General features: G+C 40.7%; 1 protein-coding gene across 2 annotated transcripts in view; it reads right to left on the minus strand.

Annotated features, from left to right (window-relative positions):
- Nucleotides 1-8633, minus strand: part of DACH1 (dachshund family transcription factor 1) — a 445951-nt gene extending 437318 nt beyond the window's left edge. For both annotated transcript variants that reach the window (XM_030922383.1, XM_030922382.1), the window contains exon 1: nt 7355-8633. In XM_030922383.1, coding sequence (XP_030778243.1) covers nt 7355-8199 — 845 coding nt within the window. In that variant the 5' untranslated portion in view covers nt 8200-8633. The remainder of the gene's footprint in view (nt 1-7354) is intronic.
- Nucleotides 8634-10640: the final 2007 nt, after the last annotated feature.

A 10640-nucleotide genomic window follows, 5' to 3' on the forward strand; every position in this document is an offset into this window, starting at 1 on the left:
CACTATTTTCAAAATCCACTGCAGGATTCTTAAAGAGCAACTTACAGACAAATCAAAGTATATTTATTTATATTTTTCAAATCATAGAAAATATAATCACCACGTTGCACAAATTTTTCTCACTATCTAACTGAAATTTTGTAACCTTAGACCAACAGCTCTCCAGCCCCTGGTAACCACCATTCTACTCTCTGGATCTATGAGTACAACTTTTTAAAATTCCACATGTAAGTGATATCATGCAGTATTTGTCTTTCTGTGCCTGGCTTATTTCACTTTGACTTCCTGCTAGAAAAACGTAATGTATTCCAGGTACTGTATTCAACCTATATAATACATTATTATAGATGCTTCAGTTAAGTACTCTCTCTCTCCTCTGTCTCTCTCTGCCTCTCTCTCTTTCTCTCTCTCTCTCTCTGTGTCTCTCTCAGTATCAATCACCACTTTCTAAAACTTTTTAAATAAGTAACTGGCTATTCAGTGTGTTGCTGTGCTTGTAGTTTACGACACTTCAATATACTTATAACAACAAAAAAAGACCAATTAAACAATGATATAGTGAGATTTCCAGTTTAATGAGTTGTCTTTGACAACTTCCAATCAAGTCACATACATTTAAATGTGCAGAAGAATCCCAGCTTGAAATCCTGGATCGATTCCAAGCCAATTTGGATCAGAAAGCAAAAGGACCACACCTTTTAAACAATGCAGTCATTGGCAAATTTAGTGTTCAATTTAGAAAGAATGAAAGATGATTTTTTTAATGGGTGAATTTGAATGCTTTTCTCTTATAAAGGAAATCTATGTCCAAATAAACCAATACATTTTAAATGCATTTGGTTCAAGGTCCTTGACTTTGGATCAAGTGGTGATTTGGGTCATTATACATGATGTGACATATATTTTTAAATTGGACATTTATCTGCTATTCATTAAACTAATTTTAATTATATCATTAATTTGAAAAATAATGACCTTTTTATTGATTGTCTAATAACTAATTTATAGTGGATTGAAAATTCTTTTCATTGTCATTTCTACATTTGTATATAAAGATTATTAGCTGCCTAAAACTAGCAACACTGGACACACTCTTAACAAATTCTCAGAAACCGCCCTAAAAATAATTGGTATAACAAATAAAGTAATCCATCAGTTAATCTAATAATAACTAATTAGTGGACCAAATATAAATATCTTATCCTTGGTATTCTTGTTTTCCAAAGCAATAATTTGGTAAAGTAACATACTATCCTAATGAAGTCATTCCTGTATGTGACATTTGCTAAAAAGCAAATATCAGCAAATGAAAGTTAGTTATGAGACAGCCACAATAGCAAAAATTACTTTTTACTGGAAATATTTTTTGCAAATTGAAAAGACGGAAACAAGAAATTTGAACAAAATGTTTGCACATAGCCTTACTATGCCTGAGATGTACATTATCTGTGCAGATCAGAGCCTTTGCTATTACACTTATCTGAGCTCTATTAGGTGGGCTTTTAATTCATAGTTTTCTTCATTAAAAATTTAATTATTGAACATAACAAACATAATAGAGAAGGGTCTCCTTAATGCAGTCCCAAAGCCTGAAAATATAATTGTATTCTTAGCTAGAATATTCAAACTACATATACTATATACATATATTAATATACTACATGTAATATGTAGTATTTAGACACGTGTGTACACACACACACACACACACACACGCACATATACATCTCTCAAACTGGCCAATCACAATGCATTACCTCAGTAAGAAAATGGCACATGCTGACATATGCTAAGGTCATCCTATTTTTATAACAATTCAAACATAAAATGATAAAACTTTATCTTAATTACATTTTTAAATACCCAAGCCAATAATATCAATTTTTACATTTCCTGTTATTCTAAAGATATATAATGTGATGTGACTTTTTGTTGTTGTTGTTGTTTTTGGTGAACGAGCTGAAAAGAAAATACTTGAAAGATAATTTCAAACAAAGTTTAACTTTTTAAAAGAACCAAGTAACAAAACCCTTAAAATAAAAATGTTTAATGAAATCTAGATGACTCACCTGTACCTATTTAGAAGGCATAGTTCAAACTAATTTCTTCAGACAAGGATTCAAAGGGAGACAGTTTACAACCTGTGAGAGTTTAATTTCCTATTATATTTTGCAATAGTTGTTTTCTATGTTGCTAATACAATGCAATCTAAATGACTATGTTGCTTGACTGACAAAAGCAATTGTATGGAGCAATTTAGTAAAATAACTCGGAAAGATAAAATAATACTAATTGATAGTTAAAACACAAATTGTTCTTAAAATAACAACTATTTGGCTGCACATTAAGCTAATTTACAACTGCTACTTATATTCTAAAAACAAAACATTAAATGAGAAACAATAAAGCATATTATGTTTTCGTAAGCTATTGAATCACACGTAGTAAATCGCCAAAGACAAGAGTGATTTATGCTCAAATCCTGCCAAGACTTTAGTCAATATAGGGTGTCACATCTCAGGGAGTTGGGGGATGTAGTGAGGCAAAAAGAGGGTGGCTAATATTTGTCCCAGTAATTGACATGAAATTTGAGTGAAATTTAGTAGAATAATCCAAAAAAAAAAAAAAAAGCAGATTTGGACTAAAAAATGAAGATTTTAAAATCATGTGTCAAATGTGAATACCAGAATTTTTCTAGAGGAAAAAATCCTGTCGCATAGTTTATTTTCTATAATGTTTGAAGCTTCACACAATAAAATATTATATGTGCAAATCAAATTTCTTACATCAGAGCATTAAACGTGGAGTTCAGAAAGTAAAGTATCATCATAACCATGTTCACTTTTGACAAAAATAACTACGATGTTACGAGAGACTAACTCCCAGAAAAACAACAGGTTTGAAAGAGATTATCCAAATAACTCAACAACTTATACCCTGCAGTATAATTTGATTGAACAAGGTAAATTCTAGGTTAGAATATTCTTATATTTTATTCATATACTAGTTATTAAAGTGTAATTTGCTAACACTTTTAAAGGATACAGAAATAAGTTTTGGAACCAAGCAAACTTTCATATTTAAGCTTTAGTCTTCTAATTATGCCCTATTCTTTTTGAAATGATATAAAATGAGACATTAGGCATTATTGGAAGCACTAATCTACTGCAATACAAAAACTTCGAAAGCAGAGTCTCTCTTCATTTGAAGCAATTCTTTTAATTTCTCTGTGCCAAGTATTGTAATTATCTGTTAGAAGAGAATCTATATTTGTGTTAAACTTTCTATATCAATGCTTAAGTCTGTGTCATTGAAAAGCAGGCAACAGGGAGAATGTTAAATAAATATAGACTGGTTCAGTTTGCCATCTTTATTAAAACTCCTAACCAAAAAATAAAAAATTAAAAAAAAAATAGAGTCAAGAATTGGAAAATATTTTGTACTTCTTACACTACAATTTCATTCATATATTACTACGGAAACATAAATTCTTCCAATATTTTGTCCATGGATGGTATTTTAAGACAAAAGAATTTTGTTTGTGAATATATGTATGCACCCATAAAATATATAAGAATAACTGGAATCTACTTAAGTTAAATACTCCTCAAATCTAGAGTTACTTAGAACCTACATCACAATCCTGTTTGAAAGATCCTGAGACAAAATTATCTTCTTACAATAATGAAAGAAATGAATATTTTAGATAACATAATAAAACAGGGTCACTTTTTTAAAACCTGGATTCATGGAAAATTGAATCCTAACCCAAATCTACAAAAAGGGAACTGACTCATACAAACACAGATTTGACCGTGTACATAATTACTTTTCTTTTTTTGTTGTTGTTATTTAATGGTAAGCAGTTAATTAACTGACCTCTGTTGCAACAGCCAAGTTCATGCAACTAATGTTTAGTTTTAAAATAATAATTGGAGGAAGCTGATCAAGGACAGACTTTGCCCTTTGACAACTTTTAAATATATTTCCTTATGTTTCTTTCATGTTTTGAGACCTTTATTTTTTAGCTTTACTGTCTAGCAGGTGATAGTCTCTTTTTCATCTCCTTGTGGTAATGACAGATGGCTTCAACATTTATTCTAGTTTTCATAGACAGCATACTAATGCAATAGCCCCAAGCAAATTAAATCCACTCTAAGGTTTGCTACTAACTTACTGAGAAACTTTGAGCAAGTTTATGAACCTTACTTTTCCGTAACATCATTTTGGTTCCTCAAAATCCCTGGTATCATGATTCCATGCTATTAAGAGATAGATATAGATTCTGTAAAAAGCTAAGAGTGCTAAGATTTGATGTTTCTCATTTTATATAAATTATAACATGTACATATATAAATTATATACACACGTATATGGGTGTATATATAGTACTTTTATATAGTTTCCCTTCTTGCTCAGCTTCTCTTATACTCTACATAAATTACTCCCTTAGCCTGTTAAGTAGCTAGAGGAAAAAGAAACCAAAGTGAAATAAATCAATACATCTAGGTGAATAAATAAGGTTCTTCATAGCAAAGATATAAACTGGACTTGAATGAAAAAAGTAATCAAAATTTTATAAATGCAAGATGCAAAACATTTCAAAGCTTTCGAAGTTAAGAAATAAGACAATAATGCTTATTATAATCATTAAAAATAATAATATAAGGTAAATAGTATATCTGGTGAAAGGGAGTTCCATTACAAGTTCTCAATTTCTTCAATCAGTGGCAGAGTTAGGAAAATCAAGGTAGGTATTTGCAACTAAACACCTTCTCAAGTTAATGACTACAATATTGCATGTATTTAAGTTAGAGTAAGCTTTTTTTTAGTTGACATATGATCAAATTCAATACTAAATAAACAAACTTACTGCCTTTAACTTAAAAATAACTTGAAATAGGGTTTTAAAGCAACACATGTAATTGCAAATTATTAAGGCCAGGTGATTGAAACATAATTACAGTAGTGATGAGATATTTGTGAAGAGATAAACAGTTCCACTGGATTTGACTTATCTTGGCTCTGCAAGTTTAAACTCCAGATCTGTTGTTAACCTCAGAGGGGAAAAAAACTTGAAAAAAAAATTTAGTTAATAACTAAGAATATTCTCCAACCACATGGTGAGGACTTAAAATCTAGGCAAAAATTCAGGGAATAAATCAAGTTTAACACTGATTATAACATTTATTATAATGCAGTCATTGAAGGAAGTTTTCTCCAGCAATTTTGTGTGTTTACGTATGTGTATGTGAAATGGACTTTAATTATCTAGTATCTAGTGTGTTGTAAGAAACACATAAAGAGGATTCCGAGGAGAGTAGATGTTTGATTACTAAGGAGAAAAAAAATAGTAGCTATTCACCAATTTACTGGATAGGGAGACAATTTTATAACTATCATATCTGAACTAGCTTCAAATTTCACCTAGCTTTCTTCGTAACTCCAGAACAATTTTTCTGACCTGATTCAAACAGTTTTAATATAGATTTGGGGCAAATATTTTATATTCTGCACGACCAACAACTTCAATTATCTGAGTAAATGACATTTAGTGATCTTGCTTCTGCAACCCCCACTACCCCCCATCTTTACTGCCACCTGTCCATACATTTGGGCGCGCGCGCGTACACACACACACACACACACACACACACACACACACACACACACAGCATTTACCCCCAAATAGTGGAAGGTTCAAAGCCCAAACACACCCATGTCCTGTGGAACGAAGGGTACCTAAACACGGAAAAGAATTTCTGGCTAGGTCAGGATAGGACTTTTGCTGGACTGGAATTCGGATCTTTTTCGTTTCTCAGCCTTCTCGGGCACTAAGCGAGAAGTCTTTCTCCATGGAAAAAAGAGCTAGCGCTTTTTCAACACAAATTCCTTGTTACACTTCCTTTCCACCTAAGTTTCCCTGTCTCTGCGGGGGCACACACCAACTCCGCTCCTTCTCTCAATCTTCAAACTTATTTGGAGGGTACCGAAGTTTCCGCGCAAATTTTGCGCGCAGTTCCCACGTGCCCGCTTCAGGTCTTCAACTTTCCCTATTCTCTTTCCCCCAGAATCCCACTCTGAACTTTTGCCTCTGCAATTCCTTGCAGCGAACCGTGGGGACAAAGCGGAGCTGTGAAGGGGGTGGAATGATCATCTCTAACCCGAAACTGACAAGTTGCCCCACTCCCGCCCCCTCTCGGTAGATCCTCCCCCACTGAGCGTTCATTAGCATAAAACTGGTCTGGCTGGGGACCGGTCCCGCCGCCTCCTCCGTGCGCGCGCTTTGCTGGGCTGGGGAAGCCAAGGAACAGAGTATCAGGCCCGCTGAGCATCCCAGTGCAAAGTGTGCACCTGCTCGCTGCTTAAGCTACTAACCTCTAAGAAAAGAAAAGAGAAAGAAAGAAAGAAAACATACTTTGGAGAGAAAGAGACAGAAGAGAGAGATCCAGAGAGAGCGCGCTTCGTGGCTTTCCTTCCTAATCTCTCCAGTTCAACTTCCATTGAGTCTCGGGCAATCGGTCACCTCCCCCTACCGAAGAAAACCTGCTGGTTGCCCTCCCATCTGCCCCGGGGCCACCGCACCCCTTTATTTTCTTTGCACACGCACTCATTCACACGCGGACACACGCACACATGCGCGAACACACAGACCCCTCCCCTCGACGGGCTTCCCCTCCGGGCTTCGGAGCTCAACTCCCCGGAGCTCATCCCCCGGGATGGCCCCGGTCTCTCAGCCTCGCGGGTCATTTCCCTCCCGACCTCAAAGTGCCCTCTTCGGGTGCTGGCCTGCTCCCTAGCCTTTCCCAGCGGGCCCCTCACCCGGAGCGCGTCTCCCCGCTCCCGGAGCCCGGCGGAGCAGGTCACGACCTCCCCCCGCCCCTGGGACGCCGCTCGGCGCCACGGATCAGCCCTGTCGGTGCTGGGAAGCGGGCGGTGGAACCCAGGTCCTAGGGAGCACACAAACGCGGACTGCAGCGCTTAGAGGGGTCTCCAGGCGCCCGCGCGCCCGGGGCAGGGTCTATGGCTCCGGGAAAGACGCCTTCCTCCTCCGGTTCGTCCCCTCCGCCCCCAGGCTCAGCTTTTCCCGCGTCCCACAGCAGCCCATCCCCGGGACCCACTGGGCAAGGGGCGGACCCGGCCGAAGATCGAGGTCTGGCCAGGGTGAGGTGCCAGGTTCTCAGGGGTCGGGCGCGGCTGGCCAGCCCGGAGCAGAGAGAGGAGAGGGCCGCGCTCGCCGGGGCGCGCGGCTCGCGGGCGCGCAGAGCTAGCGGCGCCCGGAAGGGAGCGAGGGCAGGGCGAGCAGGCGGGTGGGAAGGGGCCCGGGTGGCGGGGGCTATCCCCCGCGACTCACCTTGCGTTGGTGCAGTCATTATAGAGGGTCTCGAAGTCCTTCCTGGAGATGAGTTTGCAGCGGTTCACTCCTGGCTGGATGGCGCCCAGTCCCCTCAGAATGCGAACCTGTTCCACATTGCACACCACCGGCGTGATCTCCAGCCGCTTCAGCTTGGTGTAGACCGTGTGCAAGCCCCCCACCAAGTGCTTCAGGAACAGGTCGAAAGCCTGGGGCAGGCAGATCAGCTCGCAGCCCTCCACCGTGAAGGAAGCCACTTTGGCCCCCCTCAGATCCACCATTTTGCACTCATTATTCTGGGGGGTGTTTTCCACTGGGGACGGGGTTGAGTACACGGGTTTCCCGGGGAGGGGGCCGCAGCTGCTGCTGCTGCTGCTGCTGCTGCTACTACTGCTGCTGCTGCTGCTGCTGCTACTGCTGCTGCTGCTGCCGGTGTTCGCGTTGATGGGGGTGCTGGAGGCGACGCCGCCGCCAGCGCTGATGCCGCCGCCGCCGCCGCCGCTGCCGTTGCTCGCGGCCGCCAGGCTGGGGTTGCAGTTGCTGCCACCGCCGCCGCCGCCGCCGCCGCCGCCGCCTCCGTTGCCACCGCTGCCGCCGCCGCCTCCGCTGCCGCCGCCGCCGCCGCCGCCGGTGGAGGTGACTGTGGCCGCCGCCGCCGCCGAAGCAATGGGCTCCGGGCGGAACAGAGTTGGCCCAGAGGACGCCGGGGGTCCGATGGAAGGAGCCGGAGACGAAGTCGCCGAGGAGGTGGAGGTGGTGGTGCCAGAGGAGGAAGCAGACGTGGAGATTGGGGGTTGAGGGGGGACCAGCTGGGTCGGAGGGATCAAAGCCGCCGGCACAGCCATGGTCACATATAAGGGGAAACAGACGCAGGAGAAGCGAGGGGAAAAGTTGCCACACACCCCCGGGAGGGGAAGGGGAAAAAAGGGGGGAGAAGGAGCGAGGGGGCCAAACAACAACAACTCCAGGAGAGAACGAGAAGGAGAAAGGGAGAGAAGGGGGAGAAAAGGAGGTGAAGGTAATAAAGAGCGAGCGCAGGAGGGGCGAGCACGAGAGGCGCTCTGGAGAGAAACGCACAAAAGTGTCCCGCAAGTCGAAATGCGAGTCCTCTCCGGGGGCTGGGATCGAGGGCTGGTTTGGGGGGGAAGGGGGGGAGGGTCGGCTGTTGTTGTGTGGGTCCCGCTCTAGCACAAAGTTAAGAATGAAGGTGAAAAGGAGGAGGTTTGAAGGACTTGGGCTCTCCCTGGCAAGTACATTGATCAAAGATTGAGAGGGGAATGACAGAGAGAAAATGAGCTGAAAAGTGCAGGCTGCCGGCTGGACGAGTTGTTGTTGTCACACGGTGCAGAGGGGAGGAGCTCCGGAAACTTGAAATACCCTTTGAAGCCGCAAAAACCTCACTCACTAGTATTAACCCAAATTATCCAACCAGGAACTCGGAGCAGAGACTCCGAGAGCGCGAGACACTGGAAAGGGAGCGTGCGAGGAAAGGAGGAGGGGAGGGGGAGGATACGGAAAGAAACTGTGGGAGGGACGGAGAGGAAAAGCCAGGGACACAGAAGTGGCGATCGGAAAAGGAGAGGGAGATCATCTACTTCTCTTCTACTACTACCGTTAGATTGCATGTCTCACATTCCATTTCGTTCGCGGCGACTGGTAATTTTTTCCAAAGCTTCTAAACAATCGCCCGCCAACTTAAAGAGGAGCCAGAGCGGTCCGAGCTCTCCTTCAAGGATTTAGGATCCATCTCCACGCGTTTTGGCAATGAGCTAGAAATGAAAACACAGCCCCCACTTCATAATTATTCAGAAATTATTTTGAGGAAAATTCACATGTAAGCAAAGCATAATGTTCTTTTGCATATGATTGTTTTATTTCTCTACTAAATTATTTATATAAAGATAGTGAAAAATTCCAGGACAGTTTTCAAGTGGTGAGAAGAAAGTCAGTCCGAAATCGCTTAAGAATAATGGAAAGCTCTGTATTCAATTCCATATTTCCTAATATGTGGTGGAAAGAAATTCTTGCCTTGATGTGGATGATTTAGAATAACTTCACTGTCGCCCCAAAAGCCAGTCAGAAATACCTGTTAAACCTAGAGATACCAAGGAGATAAGGCATCCTTGAAGATTTAGAAAGTGGAAAAAGGCTTTTCTTACCCAAAACTCTATAATTAAATCACCTGTCTTACATAGTAACCAACTATCCTCATGTCCTTTAAGACCCAAGGCCAGCTGCTAATGTGTTTTTTGGACAACACAATAGTTTTTTTTTTTTTTTTCTTTTTTTTCATGTTTGAAAAGTGCTGTTGTAGTTTTGGAAAGTCCTTTTCAATTTGTCAGTAAATATATGTTTTGTAAATAAGAAGAAGAACAAAAACAAAGCTCACTAGTTGACTTGTAAAGACGGGTAGCTGTGCTTAAAACAACATGAGGCTGAGTTTAGACTGGACTCTCTTCCTCCTTTCTTTCCTCTTTCCTTTTCTTCTTTTTTCTAACTTGTTGCATTGAGGTATTTATTCAAGGATTTTTGACTAACATATGATTTGAATATGGGTCAAATCTATTTGCTACTCATATCTCCAAGTATCTTCAATTAGTTAGCCTTTGAACCGGTCTACACATGTTCATTAAGTTTATAAGATATGAAGCAATGCTTTAGCATTTGGCAGATTTTTAAAATAAACTATTAGTAGCAGGTTCACAGTGTTGGGAAATTTTATAATACAATTTTCACCATTCTGGTGTTGAAATGATCAGATTTCTCTTTATCATTTTAAGCCTTTGAACTCTGTGAATCGTAATGTCAAAAAGTGCAAGAACTGTCTACCGAGAAATAGAAATATGACACTATGGACTAATTAGTGTATGATTATACTAAACTTTTTGGGACATAGCAGTTAAATCAGGAGGCTTTCCTGGGAGATAAGAATTCAGAAAATCGATTGTTGCAGAAAAGTCCGTGAACTTCCGCAAGGACAGCAAAAGTTTACACAGTTGTTTGGCCTGGTTAACCAATGTATTGTAATACATTCAGAAATATTTTTTGTTAAGGTTTTAGTCTTCAAATTTGTTATCAGTTAAAAGTAGGAATTCAATATATATCGCATATATCAAAACACTTCCTTAAGTGTTTTTGCATGTTTTAGAAAGTACTACTTTTTTAAGACATGCCAAATTACTATGTTAATGAGGGGAGGGGAGGAAGAAAGTATTAAGCCCTGAAAAGCTAATTTGATTTTGGAATTCTATGCCTAACTTTAATAAATTTTGATATGGTTTTAAAA

The sequence above is a fragment of the Rhinopithecus roxellana genome, chromosome 18 (assembly GCF_007565055.1).
Source record: "Rhinopithecus roxellana isolate Shanxi Qingling chromosome 18, ASM756505v1, whole genome shotgun sequence".
Taxonomy (NCBI): Eukaryota; Metazoa; Chordata; class Mammalia; order Primates; family Cercopithecidae; genus Rhinopithecus; species Rhinopithecus roxellana.